The 19,848-nt window shown below is 42.7% G+C and overlaps 1 protein-coding gene and 1 non-coding gene across 2 annotated transcripts; both read right to left on the reverse strand.

The window, feature by feature from the left end:
- Positions 1–279: 279 nt before the first annotated feature.
- On the reverse strand, positions 280–16,687 carry cckbra (cholecystokinin B receptor a). The gene is made up of 5 exons (XM_028398900.1): positions 16,543–16,687; positions 10,704–10,952; positions 5,941–6,202; positions 2,183–2,310; positions 280–1,620 (listed from the first exon to the last, which is right to left on the reverse strand). The coding sequence occupies exons 1-5, from the start codon at positions 16,685–16,687 to the stop codon at positions 1,049–1,051; spliced, it is 1,356 nt and encodes a 451-aa protein (XP_028254701.1). The 3' UTR covers positions 280–1,048.
- On the reverse strand, positions 15,959–16,031 carry trnaf-gaa (transfer RNA phenylalanine (anticodon GAA)). Its single transcript has one exon. It is a non-coding gene; the product is annotated as a tRNA-Phe (tRNA).
- Positions 16,688–19,848: the final 3,161 nt, after the last annotated feature.

Consider the following 19,848-nt stretch of genomic DNA (forward strand, 5'->3'; position numbering starts at 1 on the left):
TATGTAAAGCTTCGCTAAGTACCGGTATGTAAAGGGCTGCGCAGGAGGTGTGCAGGCTCAGGAATAAACTGCGTTTCAGAAGTCATTGGCTGAAATGGAATAGGGAGTGAGCTACTTTCCAGGTTTGTCACCAGTATGTCAGGCAGCATGCTGTTTTTGTAAATAAACATTCTTATTGAGGCCTGGTCCAAATGCTTACTTTTTTAGAAATACATGTAGAAAAGGTGAAAAACACCTCAAAGTTGCAAGTTTATCTTTATTAAATGTTCAACTGTGGACACAACAATGTGAGTACATTTACAATACAACATTGAACAAACATTGTTTAGAGCAATTCAAACACATATTCCATATATGCTAATGTTTACCTTCCCTGCTCCACACCATTCATGTAAATAAATCCTCTCAACAACCCTGAGAGATTAACATGAGGCCCTGTCTCCCTTGTTGTAGAGCTACATAAGACCAGTCTATTGGTTTTTGTGAATGGTTTTATTGGACTAAATTCAATTTCCGTGTTTTTTGTGGACTTTTTTTTTCTTTGGAAACATACATAGAATAAATAAATAAGTTAGACATGAAAACTGTTAATGATAATAGTATATAACAAAAAGTACTCCTTGGTAAGCAGTAACAATTTACCTTTGGCACACTCAGAACATAGAGACAAGTTTTTATATGTACACAAGAGTCGTGTTTTTCACTAAAATGTCTGGTGAAGAAACAAAGCCACACAAAGAGCACAGGCACTTGATGTTCTCTTCAGAATGCAACAAAGTGAGGGCTGCCAACGAGACAAAAGTGAAAGAACGTCACCAAACTGAAACAGCATTTTCTCCGCCTCGCATTCTGCAACCATGCACAGAGAATTTGAAGAAGACCTTTTAAGAAGGCCTCCTAATGAGGGCAGGGACATTACTCAGCACATGACTCAGCATATTAGTATGAAGAGTGACAAACAGAAGATTGAAGCAAGAAAACAGATGGTGCACACAGTAACTGCTGCCCAACAGCCACTGATGCAACCAGCCGGCTACCCCTTGCAGGCTCAGCAGGTGCCAGTGGTGCTGACAGTGGTGTAGCTGAACTTGGACATGGAGGTCGCCATGGACGTGCCCATTGAGATGGCGCCGATGCCCTCCTCTCCTCCTTCCTTCCTTCCGCAGCAGTAGCGGCAGAGACGGTTGCGACAGCAGCAGGCAAAGGTGGAGAGCAGCGCCTTGCGGAAGCGCGTGTTCATGAAGCAGTAAATGATGGGGTTGACGCAGGCTGAGGTGTAGGACAGCAGGTGGATGAAGGAGATGGGAGCTCCTGAGAGGGCACTGAAGGCAGACTTGGAGTCAAAGGCCTTCCAGGTGTTTACAGAGTAAAGGGGCATCCAGCAGATGAAGAAGAGCGCCACGATCACCATCAGCATGCGGATGACTCGCCTCTTGGCCTGCAGCTTGGCCTCAGATGTGTTGCTACGGGCACGCTCGGTCTTGGGCTGGACAGCACTGGACGTGGCAGAGACGGTGGGGAGCTCCACAGAGGAGGAGGGCTTTTTAGACACCTGGATGTAACAACCATCATCGTCGTCAGGCGGCCCTGTTAAGGCTCTGCCGACGCCGTTCTTCTGGCCTGCGGAGAGTATTAGAGGCTGTAAACATCCACACCAACGAGGAATGGAAGGTCATTATTTGTTGCATCACAGAGGAATGAAACGCTGTGCTCAGTGTTCAGCAACAGTTACTGCTGAAGGCTATTTCAGATGGTCTCAACCTTGATGATTCACACACAGGCCTGGACTCCATGGAAACTGCTGCTGCTGTCACACACAGTTACTACAGCAGTTACAAATCAGTTTCAGCTATAACAGGCTTATTCAGCCTTTTCAGTGGGAAATGATAGGATTAAAGCCAGGTATATTTTGGGATAGAACAGGTGCAAAACCTGTTGGTAGCCATAAATTATGTCATTCTGTGCCTGAGGTAAAGCAAACAAAATGACATTCCAATGAACATGTGTAAATGTAGAAGGAGTTTTACATTGTAAGGATTCATAAATCCTACAGTTTCTTGCCTCTCTAATGTAATCCACGGTGGCTCTATAACAAGTCAAAAAAGATTTATTCTCACCCCCTTTAAATCAATGTGAACAAGATACCTTTTTCGGTTTAAATTGAATTTATGATGGATCTCACCGGTGGTCTCACTGTTCTGGCCCAGCTCAAACTGAATGCCTCGGTAGAGCTCTCTGGAGATCAGACCGTAGGCTATAATCATCATCACTCCAGGGATAAAGAACAGGATGATCAGCAGCAGAACGTACCTGAAAAACAGCCCGAGGTGCAAAGAAAGAGGGAAAAAAGTCACTCAATCATTACTCAAAGTTGCTCGTAAACATTCTCCTTCATGCATGTGCTGGAGCGGTGCTGGAGGCTGTGCAGATGGTTGACCCTCCCAGCATTGTGTGTGTGTTTTATTTTTTCTTTTTTCTTGTGAAAGGTGCAGCAGCCTCTTGTGCCTTATCTGCAGCCTCTCTCTGCAGCTCATCTCTTCTTCTTTGGACTGTTCATTTAGCACTGAGGGTGTTCTTACTGATGCAATGTTTGCATACATCTACACATTTTATATAGTGCTGCTGCAACTTTAGTGGAATCGTATGAAACTGACTGAAAGCTTGCCAATCGTCTTCTTTTAATGTTGTGCTCACAAAAAGGTCAAAATCTGTTTATTCTACAGTCATATTTTTCTTAGAAAAAAATGAATGAAACAAACCCATGCTTACAAATTAGTCTCAATTCTAATATATCCAAAGATTCTATTGAAAACATACAACATGTGTATGTTACACATCTAAGAAGCCATTATTTGAGTCATTGTTGAGTGCTGCTAAGCTAGAAATTCAGTAAACATTCACAGAGCTGAGTCATTTTTTAAAGGTGATTTGTAGTTATAACTGTGATATTTTTAAGTCTTGTTGCTCTGATCATGCTGTTTCCACAAAGGTGCATGACTTTCCAGTGAAAAACGAGGTCTCCCAGGCTGACAGAGCCAGGCAGACCGGTTGAACCAGCTGAACCAGCCAGCTGCTGCTGTTCAAAAGAAGGTTATCGCCATCCGGTTTAACCCAGAAAACCTTTTCAACACGTCCTTATCACACCTCTTTTAACATATTGACTGTTTACACAGTTCATAGATGCCCTGTCTAGTTACACTCCATGTAAACACAGTCAGAGATGCTTTAATCCAACTTTGGAAAATGTTTTCTGCTGCTAAAGACCGGGTGTCATTTTCTGTCATTTCAATCACGGCTCCCTGGAGAGTGAGGATAGATGACACATCAAAGAAAAAGTTGGAGTGTAGTGCAAAAAAGCTGAACAAAACGATGACAGGGAGCCATTTCTGAACAGTGTAGGATGCTGAAAGACTCCCAATTGCGACTTTATCAGTATAGACCATCAAATGAATGTAACCTGTGAGCGAGGAGAAGGACGGACACAATTAATGTGAAACAAAAACTATAAAGCAAAAAAGATACAGATGTCACTTTGATGGTTAGAAATCTTTACCATCTCTTAAGTACATCTCCCTTTTGATTGGCCGTAATCAGAGAGCTTCCTGTTAAGTCACAGATGTGCACATCAGTGAGCAGATAAAAGCCGCAGCAGCAGCAGAGAGGAAGAGGCCTCGTTTCATACGTTCTCTGATATTCTAATGTCTTCCTGAGCAACTCTCTGAACTCTACTCAGCCTATACACACAAAACAAGCTTCAGTGGAAGCCTCTCATCCACAGGCTGGCTGTTTGATACCGAGGAAAATCTGTTGAACAAAAGCCGTGTGGACGCGGACATGTGGGAGTGTATGAAATGTTGAGGTGGATGTCTGTGCTTGTTTTGCCTGGACGGGGAAGCCCAGATGGATTGAGCTGAAACAGAGGGATGTATGAATGTTGAATATTCATGACTGTGTTTCCTTCCTACATCACCTGCCTGATTCCACCAGGAAGGACGTGTTTGGCTTATATTAATCATCAAAGAAAATGATATGCACATCCACATCTCATTGTAACACCTGTTGACAGAATTATTTAAAAAGCCTTTTTTCCCTCAAACATTTGCTTAAAGCACCATTTGACACTTTTAAGATCCCCTCCAGCATTTTTAGCAGTGACGGATTGATGTGACACCTGCAGCTGTAAAACCAGATTCCACCCAAACAGTGAAATGTGGCTGAACTTAAACTGTCAGGTGTTGGGCAGGTGTTTAACTGGACTGGATTTTTGCTTCTTGTGTATTAAATCTGGTAGCATTGCAGTTTTTGTCAGTGACTGCTGACTGCTTGTTGTAAAGCTGTTGATTATCTTTGATAAGCTGCAAGAGGGAATTGTCCAATTTCTGGTCTGGGGATGAGGATTTCAGACTTATGCATAAAACCTAACCACACAGGGGTTTTTGCTATTTGCATCAGGTTCGTTTTTTCTTTCTTTTGTGTGCTTAATTGATTAGATTTTATCTATTCTGAAAGTTGAAAACTGTAAACTCTAATCTGAATGGTACTGAACATTGGCCTAAATGAACGTCAGAAAGAGAGTCGATTATATTAATAAACACATTATCTGCTCATATTAAAATGTAATCAGTGGATGATTCTTCAGGGTACATTTGCTGCTCACTTTTGTGTGAAACCCTGAGTAATTCTTCCAAAATCATTACATTTGATCGGAAAAATTGGTTCATTATCTGTATTACAGCTCTTTTGTGGCTCGTCTAAAATGGATGCTTCCGTCTCTGCTTCATTAGGTGCCATTTTCCTGTGGTGAGAAGGTGTTCCCTCCTTACAGGCTGAGTATTCTAACCCCTAACCCTGGTGTAATTTAAAAGACAGAGATAAAGGGTGGCAGTGGATTCAAACTTGAAAGGTACTCTGTGACACAGGAACTTTTGACATCTGAGTCTTGACTTTCTTCCTCCTCCTCCTTCTCCTCCTGCTCGAGAGAGCAGACTAATTAACTGCTCTCCCACTGCCTCCTCACTTCCAGTGAAGCTTAAGAGCTTGATAGACAGTCAGAGAAAAGAGAACTCTTCAGAGTGTTTGACCACAAAAGGCTGTCGGCAAGTATTTGGCTTCTTCTTCATTTTAATTGCGCCATCCAGGAGGACCCATGTTGTTTATGTACAGAGCAGATCTATAAAAATCCCTGAGTGCGGTAGTATATGCCAAGATGATCAACACTTGGGGAGTTTTTTAACAACAAAGCAGCATTCATGGGTCCTCAGAGATGTGTAAATGGGTGGATGGATGTCTGTGGCCATTTCTCTCCTGACCTTTTCTGTAAGCTTTGTTCTTCCCTCCTTCTTAGCAAACAGTCAGGAGTGCAGAAACAGAATTATTTTCATTTAAAATTACAGCAGGGTGAGGGCAGACGTATTATCTATGTTATCACTGCCTAATGATGCACTCTCCACTACACGTTTCTAAGCTCCTCTCTTTGAGTACGACCCCCGCTGAGCCAAAAAACTGATCTATTTCATACTGTTTCTAATTAGGCCTCAACAGGAGCTGTCTGCTCACCTTTTCCATCTTTTAAAACTCTTAATGATTTCATTCACTCTTCTGTAACTACCTTTATAACTTTAGCTGCAGGCTCAATCCAGAAAATGACAAAGATTTAAGAATTTAATTTCTCTTATTTCCGTTGCCATGGATGTGTTCCTCTGGAGCAGAATTACTTCAAGTAAGTTGTGGCTGATATTTTACCAGCACTTCCTCCAAGTACGTGTATCCAGCAGCACCATTACCAACACTGGCCTGTGCCTCAATCAGCAACACGCTTATTTTCCAACTGTGAGCAATCAGTACAGAAACTGGGCTGATTGCATCGCTCCAAACACAAAAGCACTTCTAACCTATGTCTAAATTGCACTGAGTAATTTTATCCTTTATCCCTGCACTTACCAGGCCTGCTCAGCTTCGTGACTGGGCCAGAACAGGCGACATGTGTGACCCACTGTGCCGTTCTTCTTTGGGAAAGACCCGAGGGCGCTGTACACCGGGTAGGGAACCATGATTAAGAGCGACACAACCCAAGTAGCAGCGATGACGCGGTAGGCGTGGGATCGGGTCTGCCATGCGCGAGACTTCAGCGGGTTACAGATGGCGCTGTACCTCTCGATGGCGATGGCCACCAGGCTGAAGGTGGAGATGCTGACAGAGAGCCCTGCAGGACAGACAGAGACAAAGACTAATATTTATTTTCTTTCTTTAGTCTCCTCTATTTAAATGGCCTTTAAGCGTCTTGACACTTTTCCATGTTATGCATGAGGAACAAAAAACACAGAAACACAGTCACAAGATCCACTAATTAAACCTGTTGCTAATTAAACAGAAACACACCCTTGCAACACAAGCGCCTTCTAGGTGAAAGGCAAATAAATACTCCATCATCACCACATCAGACTGTTTTTTTAAAAGTATATATAATCCCATCTCCTTTGTCATTGTTCAAGGATGTGGCTTCCAAATTTCTTCGGAGGCCACGTCTCATTTGCATACATGAATATGCATATTCTGCAGTAGCGGCGCCAGCTCAGTCAGTGTAAAGCCTTAATGTTCTCAGAGCAAGACAAATAGCATTAATATACCTGCACACTAATCCTTTATGAGCAGCAACAACCTCACATATTAATCCCCATTCATTGTTCCTGCACGACGGAAGAACATATCCTGTCCAAACCACAGCGCTGAGTTATGGTTGAAGGGAGGAAGTCATTATGTTGCTACGAGCATGGTGCAATTCAATTTACAGAAACCATATTAAGCTTTTTTTTTGTGTGTGCAGGTCTCTCCTGCAGACCATTGATAAAAAAAAAACACAAACTTTCGATTGTGTTTTTTATCAGAAACTAAAAGATTAAGGAGTGATTTAGTCTGCAGAAAAAAGAACAGCGAGGATATTTGGGATTTGATGTGAAGTCTGATATAAGCGGGCGGCTTTATCTTATTCCTGCGCTGACAGAACAAAGCACTGACTTGTAAAGAACAAAGAGAACATCAGCGTCACAAAAAGATGTCAGAGCGCCTTTTTCTTCTCCTTGTGCATTATTAAAAGCATTTCAGCTCTCTGCTAGCAGGGTAATTTTTTTTGATTGCTGCTGCACCGACATGAAACCTGACAGGATACTACATCACGCTGAAACCACTGAAATGGAGAAGAGTGGTTACATACTGTAACTCTTGTTGCATGTGCACTGACACGGGGTTCGGTCTGCAGAATTGAAAAGTCTAAAATTCTAGGCTGAAGCTGTATCCCGTGGAGTGAATAATGATTATTTTACTCACGCTGAAACCAGAAGAACAGCCCTGAAGTGTGGCAAAGAAGAGCAGTAACCTAAACCTATTGATGTAAGCTTTTACTATGTTGCACTGCATATAAGTGTATATGTTAATGTGGACTAGCAGGGGGAATTGAGAGCTGGAGGTCAGTCTGTAGCCATCCAGGCTTACACCACACAAACTGTACGTTGACTGCTGGTCATCGAGCACAACCACCTCCAGCTCCAGCCAAGCAGACGGAGGTGGGTGGTGCAGTCGACACACGCAGATCTCAACCAAAAGAGTCTCGCACAATAAGTCTCTCACAGCCTCACGTCTCTTTCAAGTGCTAAGCACAGAAACAGCGAGAGAGAAGCAACTCACACACTAACGTTTAGTGTTTTTTTTTTTTCTTTTGTTGATGCTCGAAGGCGGTTTTGCCCGCTGCAGCATTGCCTCACACCGATTGTGGAAATGAGGTAGAAATTTTAGAGGAACAGTCGATGAAATTGAGCCAGAAGGAGTAAAAACTATAAATTATGTATCACTTTCGAGTGCTTTACAGTGTAAACAAACTGAAGCATATGTGAGCTTTAAAGGAATAATTCAGAAATATCTCCAGCAGAAAATGAGGTGATGAAGTCATGTAAACTGCATTAGGAGTCCTGTGGCATTGCTTTCTTATGAAGCAAAAACCAGCTCATTATGTTTGACAAAACAATGTATTGATATGCAGTTTATCCAGGCATGGATGCGTGAAGTAGCCTAGACCGTTTTAGAGAGTGAAGCCTGTGTGAAATAAAGCGTCATGCTGTTTTCAGACCTTACACTCTATCTGCTCTATCTCTCTTAAATTGATGATGCGGAGAAATTGTGTGTTCTTTTGTGGACCCCCAATTAATTATTCTATTCAAAGTTTAATTCCACTTCACCATTTGTTTTATTGAACAGAGAGTTATTAGAACTTTAAAGGAGAGAAAAGTGGAAACACTAGTGCACTAAAATACAATTTAAAACTAACAGCAGTGATGTATGCATCATTCTGTGGCATGCATTAATAGTCTATCTGTCATTAAGTGGACATGGGAGCATTTTTCACCTTTATTTGAATTCTAACTTACTGACTAATGAAAAGAATTAAACCTTATCTAAATGTGCCATTTAAATTCCAGGCAGTAAAGTGCAGTCATCTCTCTGTGCATATATATTACGCAGCGTGGACACTTTTCCATTATGTGCATCTCTTAGTTATTGTGTCCTGGGTGAGTTCTCAGACAGGCGTACTGATCAAAAGCTCCCCTCTCTGACACTAGGCAGTATTGTAAGGCTGACTCTGTTGCGGACAAGGCGCTGCAAAGTTAATTACCACTCAACTAACTGAACCAAATGCTCACATTTTCCCCTCTCTGCGCTGTATCTTCTCTGCACTCTAATCCCTTTTCTTGTCCATTAAAGTCGAGCTGGCGCTGGTCCAACTGATAACTGGCTTTTTGAGCGAAGCTGTGAAGTTTGGAATTGTGGTTCTCTCGACGCACCTCCACCTGGGAGAGAAAGATTTACATTCCTCAGCTGAGTAGTACGCCTATTAATTCTTCTTGCTTGCACGGAATTCTCAGCTGAGTGTTGCCTTGAAGGAACCTAAAGGCTTAAAAACTTCACAGATGGAACTGATGTGTTACAGGTGCCACATATTCAGCTGCTCTTATGTAAAGGTTTGCTGGAAGCTGTGTAAAACTGCAGTGCATTATGCAAACTACACCTCAGGGAAGGCCGACAGACTGAGCTGGTAAGTACGACCGGCCAAGAAAAACACAAATATGAATGCATAAATGTGATTGAAGACTACACACACACACACACACACAATATATTACAACATCGATCTTATAACTGCCGTCGAAACAGCACAAGGGCTATGATTCACATGATTATCGAGCTGGTGGTGGTGGATGGATAAAAGGGCCCGCAGAAGGATGGATGGTGTATTATATGTCTAATGGGCGTGTACTAACAGATCATTTTGAAAAGGGTAGTTTGTCACAGGTTTTCAAGCACAAAAATCGATGGGTAAGTTTGGCCGCAGTGATCCTGCTTATTGATCGATTTTGGGCTGATAGAAGAGCTCACTTATTGGAGCCTCCATTCAGACACTGATATGGATTTATGCTGATGTTCATATAGATGTTTCTCCCCAAAATGATTCGGGTCAGGCTGTTCCACACATGGGTACATATTTATAGATAAACAAGGTGCAGAAATGTGTGCTAAGTTTAATAAGAGCAGATAATGTGTTCATCACCGTAGTGCACCATTAGTGAGACTATTCCAGCCAGGAGATTGTAAATAAAGCTCCTGTGTGTGTCATGCTCTTTGTTGAGTGCCTCTTCTGGCTGTCTCTCAGTATGTGCTCCTGTTAGGTGTTTTTTCCACACAAGAGGTGGCGAGGTGTAGAATCCACCATAGTGATGTGATAAATGTGCAGTGGTTTGATATAAAAAATCCATTTAAAATATGTGTCTTGTGGTTCAGCTGGGTGAATACATGTTGCAATGGCTGTCAGGAGTGCTATTGAACCGCCTCAAATGGAGTTTGTGAGAAACGTAAAGGATATCAGAAAGAACTGTGATGGGTCTGCAGTGTGTCTGTTATGAAGGCGGCTCGTACTGTAGTCAGAAAGGAAGCTTTATCTGCAGATTCACAGCTTATTCCTGTAGTTAAGTGATCATTTCCCACCATTCATTAATTGTCAGGGAAACTACTCTGTAGGTTTTGCTTTCACTGAAATGGTGAGCATTAAATAACACAAAGTTTGTATTGAAAGAACAAGGCAGCTGTCCCTTCTGCCCTCCTTCTTATCACAGCCCACAGAGTCCAGTAATTGAAAAAGGAGATTCGGTGTGCCAATCCTCACAGACGGTGCATCGTATTTATGACAATAATAGGATTGTGAAGCTCACTGTTTAATAGCTTTTTTGAGTCATTCAGAGCCTAAAGTAAACCAAGGAGAAATTTCTGCAGCGGATCTCAGTTTCTTTGCCGTCTCTTGTGCTTCTGTCTGACTCAGGCCTCACGTGGCACCTTGACTCTAGCCTGACGGGAGCCAGCTCATCGCTAAGTCACACTCCTGAAGACGTGTGACTGTTCGAGCACTTTCAGCACGATAGTTACCTTCTGACAGGCAAAATGAAGCCTCTCTGCAAGACAGGCTCTGGTTAGATAGTGAGCAGTTATCAGGAGCAGTGGAAAGTCAGCCTCAAATAAGGACAGTCTTGGACTATAGTGATATAAAAACACATTAAAATCACTGTGTGCTAGACTGAAATGAACCGATCAGAGCCGTATCCATCGCAACAGGCAGTCCTTGAGAAAAAACAGACCATTACAGTCATGTTTGGAGAGAAACTCACCCATCAAGTAGGTGATAATCTTGCACATTGCCGCTCCAAAGATGAAGTCACCCAAAATGTTGGGGATGAGGGTGAATGGCATGCAGAAGATGGCCATCATCAGGTCGCTGACCGCCAGCGACAGCAGGAAGGAGTTGGTTACAGTCCGCATGCGCTTGTTCAGCATCAGCACCACAATGATCAGCAGGTTGCCGAAGGCGCTGAGCAGGAAGATGAGTGAGTAGAGCAGGATGCGGACCGAGTCCATCTCTGGCAGGGACACAGGAAGACAGACAGAGGACGGTGTCACATTACATAACATTAATACATAAAGAGACTGAATCAGGCTGTTCTCATGGGAAATAAGAATAAACGGCATTGAAGTCTATTAGACAACCAAATTACTTCAGCAAACATCTTGGCGTGCAACAGTGTCAATACTGCGCTGCTAGCCCTGAGAGGGAAAACAGTAATTAGAATAATCTCTAAGACAAAGTCAAACAGTATCATCATGTTGAGCCGGTCGAGTCAGGTGCTCTGCAGACTGGAAAAACGATGACAGTGAACTCTTCTCAACATACTTGCTCTCTCTGAATTTGTCTGTTTTTATTTAATGAACCACTTATCACAGTCAGAGGAGAGGGCAAAAAAAAACACAACAGGGGGTGAAAGAACGGCAAAGATGTAAAGTGACAAGATAAATGGGCTAACAGCTGCAAAAAGACAAAATACCCACAAGAGATGCAAAAAATTAGCCACAAACAGATGCAAATTACTATATACTATGACACAGTATAGTCTGCTGCCATCAGGAAAGAGACTGCGCAGCCTCTGGGCCAGGACCAGCAGACTGAGGGACAGCTTCATCCACCAGGCTGTCAGGAAGCTAAACTCTCTCTCTCTGCTGTGCCCCACTTTCTCCCCCTTTCCTCTACAAAAGAACCCTTTTTGTGTGTGCCTTGTAGGTACACTTTTTTTACACTTTATATTATATCTTAAGTTTTTAGTTATATGTTATATGTTGCGGAGTGAAGAGTAACGCAATTTCGATTCTCTGTATGTCCAGCACATATAGCAGATTTGATAATGCAGTAAAACAAGATGCAAAAACACAATTAGAAGGAATCTGTGACACTGAGAGGCCTGTATCAGCCCCGCCCCCTTTACTAAAAGTGTTTCTTATCATCTCATCCTTTCTGCGCTGCCATACAGCTGAGCAGCAGTGAAAGCAGGACGGCCCAGCCAGAGGCTTTTTGGGATGCTCCCTTCACTCACACTGGCCTGTCACAGCGACTCTGTTTGAGAATGAGAGTATCTGACAGGACAAGGTCGGGGGCCGGCCATGTGCTGCGCTGACTGAGCCTTCTGATTAAAGACAGAGACATGGGGAAGAGGGTCTGCAGCAGGGCCTGCAGACAGGACGCCACACTTCACCTTGAAGGCAAAGCAGTGCTCATGAGGAGCGGAAGCAGGACACAAACACACAGCTCATGTGCAGAAAGCAGCTTCATAAAGTGAATAAACTGCTTGGTAATGTCGCCCAGGAGGCTATTTTTATTTTTATAACTTCATCTTGTCCTCCCACACAGAGGGATGCTATTTAATGTGCTCTGATTGGACAAATATGTCAAAATTAAGCTGGATTTGTACATTTGTCCATGCACAGGGCTCTAGGTTTTTGTCTGTGCACCTCTGCATGCAAGGAAAGAGTGCACGTTTGGGCTTAAACTTGCTGTCACACAAGCTGGGGACAGCGCACAGCAAAGATATTATCCGAACCCAGGACCAGGATGCATGCTAATCCTCTCTGACACCTGAGCGACCACCTCTAACATGAATTATTCTTTTGATGAGAAAACCCTGTCTAAGAACGGCTTCATCAGCTCCTACGAGGGACATCCACTTTGTCTCAATCAATACAGGGTGCAGCTGTGGCACATCTGACAAGTTTACACAGTGGAACCGTGCATAATCAGTGCAGCTCCATGCAGGGGTGGGGCTCCTGTGGGCCTCCTTTGTGTTAGACTTGGTGCGAGTGAAAATGAAATGATGTCTTCATTGAGCAGCAGCGCTGTGTTGGCTCCCCTGAGCTTACTGACAGCAGGACAATTTACTTTGATTCCTATCACTCCCTGATGTGTGGCAGCTGTTTTCTCCTAAAAATACATCACAGATACAGAGACAGCGCTCACCTCGTATGTGGCGTGGACTGAGACGTCAAAACTACTGCTGTTTGTGTGTCCTTAGCTCTGTAGTGCAAACTGTAATTAAGTTTCCCCGCAGGGTTCATTAAAGTTTCATCATTATGTCTTATCTTTAGTAGAGGATTAGCATAACTTCATAGCTACAGTTAGCCATCTGAATGCTACTTATTGAGGAGTGTTTTTATGGCTGGATGTCATCTTGAGTAAATCGGTACAATAATCACGAGCTGTAATAACCTTTCATCACTGCCTGGCCATGAGGCTGTATTTCATAGTGAGATGATGAAATGTTCCACATTGTTAGAAATGACTGTCAGCTCTGTCCAAATCTAGTGATCCTCTGTAATTACAGTTGAGCAGAGAACCCTGTGGAAGTGAACCTGAGGAGCAGCCGACATGAGAGCAGAGTTTGTAGGAGTCAACAGCTAATTATAATAAAGAGCGAGCTGTTGACGGGGGTCCTACACATTTATTGCTAATAACTACTTTAATTATTGATTTTTAGCCATATTTCCAGGTCACAAATGAGCTCTTAAAGCCAGATCTGCTTGAGGAATGACTTTCTGTATTTATTGAGCATTAAATTAGTTAATTAACTTACTGCTGCTCAGTAATCCTCTCTCTTACAGTCCTTATTTGTCCAGTATGTTATATATCAGTGACATATTGGTTGATTGCCAATGCAACCAAATCAGACTGAGTTTTTGGCCATCTGGAAAAGTGGGCGGAGGTAAACACCACTACAAACTTCTCTGCTATTTTACCACAGCCAAACCGCATAACAATAAAACAGTAAGTTAATGCAGACATGAGGTAATCTGACAGTCATTACTGATCAATAATAAATATATTAGGCAAATCTAAGTTAGATTGATAGTTGATTAAGTTTTTTCTCTGATTTCTGGGCCTGTGCTAGTTATCACACACTTTTTTCCTGGTAAACATTTGTGGCTGTGTTTTTGGATCCGCTTCATTCTTAGCTATTAAACAAACACGTGGTATGAACGCCTCCTCGGCGTTAAAAGGTTTTCTTATTATTCGTGTCCATGCTGCCAAAAAAGTCAATATCTTCCATCAGAGAGCGCTCCCTATCTCTTTAAAGCCCTGTCATTCTGTTGCCGAGTTGCCACGGCTGATCAGACGCTGCGTCTTTCCAAATAGTGAGAGAGCTGACAGCATGTCTGTTATCCTAAAAGGTTTAATCAGGAGATAGGAATCAGGACAGGTCTGTGTGACCTCTTTATGTTGGGTTTACTCACAGTGGACTTCTTCTTATTATAGACTCTACACATTTCCACGCTGCATTACTGCAACTTGAAAAATAGCAGCATATTATAAACAGCAATTTAGCCTGGTGCACAGTGTGTGGAAGTCCATCCCACGTTTTATCACTGTAATGAGACTGCTAGTGTGACAGTCAGCACAATTCAACTCAATTAGTCTTCCCGCCATGCCACCCCATGAGAGATTAATATTGATCCTACATTAATTAGAATTTTTTTCGGAAAGCTGGAAAGAGCTTGTTTGCAGAGCACCAAGAAGCTCGACACATATTCAATTACCCACGGGTCCTGCCCTGCTGTTTCTGATCGGAAGCATCGTTCTGATTGGAAATCAAACAAATGAGCAGAAACCTCCTCAATACACAGTTGATAGTGTGTCCTGGTGCCTTTGTAATTTATTTAACAGAGCACTAATTCTCAAATAAGAGTTAAAACAAAAGAAAATTCAGACATCTGAAACTTGTTGAAGCTGATTCCCTGCTTTCCTCATTCACTTCGGTGCAGTTTAATTGGAACCACAGCTATTAGAGCAGCTGCCTCTTAAGGGATTTCCTGTATTGAATTAAACATTCAGCCGAGGTGTTTACCACATGAATCACTATGTAAAACAAGCCAGCAGTGAGTTATGCAGTGCAGTGCAACCACCATTTGGAGGTTCTGTGGAACATAGATAGTCTAAAGTTCATACAACTTCTTCAAACGTCACTGTTCGTGTATAATTTTATTAATGAGTCCTACTGAAAAGGGCCTGTATTGCAAATCAATACAGCTGCTTCACGGCCGAGGAATGCCGCACTTTTGAGGTGATTCTTCCCATGCTGCAGAGGCTTCACTGTAAGGTATGCGCTGCTTCCATTGAGTTAAGATAAAGCACTTATTGATTTCGATTTTTCTCATTAAATATACACACATTATCAGGGAGGAGGATTCCTCAGACACTCTCAGTGCTACTTGTTCTGTTCCACCAGGTCACTTCAAATTTTTCCAATTATTTCATCTGATTAGTGTGATCATGTTATGACAAGGTACATCACCGTGTAAATACCCAAAGGGAATAAGGTGGTAATTTCTTTCATAAGACGCTTCGCTCAGAAATTGGTTAGATATTAGAGACTCCCACTGTGTATGCAGTGCACGGCTTTTCTCTGCAGTAACAAGTCTCCCCCTCTCGCTCAGTGCCCGAGGCGACACGTTGGTTTCCCTCTGAAGAACAGTGTTCATTTAATGCTTATGAGATTCCTTTCATGATAACTTATCCTACATGAATTCAAAAGGACGGGGTGAGCTCAGCAAAGTGCCACTTTGAATCAGAGTGTCCAGGCAGAGCCAAGGTGTGGCTGCAGATGTTGCCTCACATAAGCAGGGCCCCCCGTCTGAACCGAGCTGCTCTCAGGAGTCCACAGTGATTACTATAATGTGATGTGTGTCAGGAGTTGTTTCACTTTTGTGTGATTGATTTCAGCCTGTTTAAAAAGCCAGTTGGTGGTCAACAGCTGGTAGTTATGGTGCCTTATTGTTTTGGAATTCTGAAATTAAAGGTTAATGTTAGAATTCGGTCATTTTTTTGAGGTTTCTGACTTTTTTTGACTGGAAGCCTGAAGTAAATTTGTAATTGAATTGAGATATTTCAATCCATTAATGAATAATTAGTCATTATAAAACAGCCTAAAACAGAACTTCTAGCACGTACTTTAAATATTAGTTTGGACAGACAGACAATTTAGCAAAAACAAAAGAGGAGTTAGCCTGCAGCTTTGACCACACAATGTCTTTAAAAGCGGACGCAGTTTGCCGAAACCCGGGATCGAACCAGGGACCTTTAGATCTTCAGTCTAACGCTCTCCCAACTGAGCTATTTCGGCCCTGACGCGAGTCTTGTAGGCGCCTAGCATCTGCGACATATTAAAAGTATTTAACGATATTTTTTTTGTGTGTCTGCATCTTTTTGCAAGCCAAGGGTAAAATCTACAATTTCCTAAAGTCATTTCATAAATGAACAGCGGTCCTTGCGCATGTGGCAGGGTGGGACTTTAATTTCCTGTCCCAGAGAGTAACATGAGGATAATGCACAAAACAACTCTCCTACTGTCTGTGAGTCATCTCACTGATAATTAAAACTGCTTTTCACACTGCATGCCCTGCTCTGCTGCTGCTCAGGCTGATTGGGGTGTTATTGATGCAGAGAGAAACAGCAGTAAATTGGGCTGCGTGGTGATTGACTGAGGCTGGAGGATTATAACTCACATTAAGATGGAGCACATGAAATGGTTAGAAGGTAAAATTAAATTACTGATTGCTTTTATTCTGCATGACTTGTTTTATATAAAAAAAAGAACTCATTTGTTTTGTTGAGATTGAAAAGAAAAATCCTACCTTTGGCTCTGGTGACCGGTCTGGGAAGCACTGAGCCGTTGGTGCAGCTCATGTTAAAGCCGGTAACTTCCATGCTGAGATTCCCCTGCACCGCACAGCCCGTGGAGCCCTCCACCTCGCTCCCGTTTACCGCCTGCAGAGCCATTCCTTCCCGGCGGTGATGAAAACAAACACACCTGCACGCACTGTTACAAACGCGCAGAAATCAGCTTGGCACTCTCGCCGTTTTCTTCATAACAGCCAGTGAAGAGGCGTTGTGGAACTTAAGGAGAGAGACAGAAGGAGTCCAAAGTGGAGTTCAGTGGGTTTTAAAATGTGTCACGGCGGAGTGTGGCAGGTTAAATGATGTGAAGTCGTAAGGGAAGCCAGGAAAAGCGCGCACAACGCCGGACTGTGGAGGAATGAGACTGCGCTGCTAAGGCAACTGAGGAGCTCCCTCTCTCTCTCTCTCTCTCTCTCTCTCTCTCTCTCTCTCTCTCTCTCTCTCTCTCTCACACACACACACACACACACACACTGAACTCACGACTGTCACATGCACTGCAACTCAAATGTTACATTTTCTAAGTCAGGCTAATGCTTCCATTGTCTTACATGTTGCTAATTTATGTTTTATGCAGCCACTTCACATTTACTTGTTTTCCCTGTTGCATCAACACAAGGGGGCGCTGTAAGCAAAACACAATAAGTGGAAGCAGCGGACTTCAGATTTGAGCAAAGTAGCAAAAATGGCTAAGCTAACAATCGGTTGAAAAACACACACATCTCAGGATAAGTTAGCTGTCAGTGTATTCATTGTTGTGTTAATGTGCAGCCATATTGACTAACCAGGCAGGGCCCAGGCCTTAATATAAAGTTATATGCAGTAATGTAGGAGGTGCATCTTCTGTGTTTAGGTATCATTATATTATTATTACTTTCATTATTTTTACCTGTATCCAGGCTTTGTAGGACACAGGGTGAGTGACAGCAGGCCACAGTTCAGAAGGCTTTAGAAAAGAGTAACCTTTTTTAAAATTGGTCATTTTAAACTTGAGGTTTTTCTTTCTTCTTTTTGCCTGTGTAATGTGTTTTATTTGGGTGTTTGGATGACCTGCTGGAATAAGGTGAGAGAGGGTCTGGGACTCCTGATGTGCAGCGTGATGGCTTTGTTTATGGAGAACAATCTCAAGAGTGCCTCAGGGTTTAGTTCAGTCCATGTGTTACATCTTGAGAAATGATACTGCTGATGCTTTCAAAAGTGTCCGGAGGCAGCAGGGGAGGAGGAGGAGGAGGAGGGGGAGTCAGTTTGTACTGTGGGGGAGGAAGGCTACACTGATATTTGTTAGGCGGTTGCTGTCAGTCCTGGTGATGTACTCTTATTACCTTTCTATTGCTCTTGCAGCATGTGTGGGAGGTGTGTGTGTGTGTGAAGCGAGCATGTGCTGGTGTGTTTTCCCCATAGCTTTTTAAAGCAATGCCAAAATTCTCTCCCTTCATCTTCCTCTGCAGCGTTCAGTGTTAAGAGTTTGGCAGCTGTGCCGCATTGATTTTAACTGTAAGAAGGTTGCGGCTCATGTCATGACCAGCATGTCTGATGGGATGGGGACTTTGTCTTTGGATACGTTGGCGTGTCAGAACATCCTTCCTAAAGTAAAAAACTAAATGCAACTGGCCTTTGACTTTGCACAAAGATTGATCACTCCACAGGCCATGGAGTATAGGTCATAACAGTGTACATGTGAAAAATTTTTGTGGCGATTTTTTTGTTTTTGCCTCTTTGCGCTGCATTTTTCGCCCTTTTGCCATGCACGAAAACTCACCAAACTTTGCACACTCATCAGGGGTGGCGAAAAATTTGATATTTTGTGGTCGCTGCAAATGGGCGGGGCAAAATGCCTCTACAGCGCCCCCTTGAAATTTTCAAAACACCCCTCGCATTTGGCTTAGTTTGGAGTAGATGCATGAAAATCGGTACACATGTATATTATACCAAGACACACCAAAAAGTCTCTTGACATCATGACCTTAACCCAACAGGAAGTCCGCCATCTTGGATGGAAAATGGCGATTTTGGCGATTTACACCATTGGTATGCGGGCGAATTCCTCCTAGAGATTTAGCCCGATTGACTTGAAATTTGCTGGAGGTCACCTAAAGGACCTGCTGATCATAAGTTATCAAAAGCTTTCTTCTAACTTAAAGGGCGTGGCCTCTGTGGCTCGCCAAAATCTGGTGACGATTCATGATTTCGCCAGGGCATAATAATACCAACATACATGAAGCCCTTTGTCCCAGTAAATGGGACGAGTCATTAGGTTCGACTTACTTATCTCTAATTACATATCTGATCAAATGAACACAACCTGATTGATCTTTTAAAGGTGTAATGAGTGAAGTGGGATAAACAGTAATTAATGCCTCTTCAGAGGTTTACAGTCCATAAAGATCAAACCTAGAATCATTTTAAATCAATGATCTCGAGTTTTCTGTTAAATATTCATTGCTTCACAGTTGGCACTTTTGAATCCAAATCTTTTCAACATTTGTAAATATCTTCACATCAAAATAATAAAAACGAAGCTCTGATACCATCTGATTTTCTATGTAGAGGGGTCTCTGGCAAGAAGACGGTTAGGAAACCCGTAACAGATGATGTGAATGTATCATCCACCGCAATCTGCTTCTCACATTGATAGAAGAGGGATCTTTGCTGCCAAGGCCTCGCTGCGCTCAGAATGTCTCAAAGTTTCAGAGGCTCCCCTTTGATTTGTGTAGTCCCAGTTCATGTATGCATAATCCCAGCTCTCATTATCTCTTCAACTGCAGGACTAACATGTAGCTGACAAGTCACAACCTTGCCATGTGAGAGGAAATCTACCTAATAGCTGTACAAGGACCTGAGGGCGAGTTGACTGACATTAGTTTGACGATTTCTGTTGCCAAGGGATATTCTCATACTCTTAATGAGCCCAGTTTAACATAAACAACACCCCACAGCTCCTCTGAGGCTCATTAATTACCATATTTAATATATTTCTGTTTATGTACAGGGTGCAGTATGTTAGTATGGTGTATCAAGGGGAAACGTGTTTTCAGAGATACAACCCTAAAGCTCACAATGGTTTCTTTTATCTGTAATTAGTGAGCTAAGAGTCAGGCCAGCTGTTTTCCCCATGCTTCCTCTTCTTAATGCCAAGATAAGCTGACCGTGTCCTGGCTTCATACTTAACAAACAAGTATGACAATGATATCAAACTTTTTAGGCAACACTTCACATAAACTTAGAGCCAAAACGTTCAGCTAGTTGACACTATCTTGCGAAAC

This window comes from Parambassis ranga, chromosome 2, assembly GCF_900634625.1.
Source record: "Parambassis ranga chromosome 2, fParRan2.1, whole genome shotgun sequence".
Lineage (NCBI taxonomy): Eukaryota > Metazoa > Chordata > Actinopteri > Ambassidae > Parambassis > Parambassis ranga.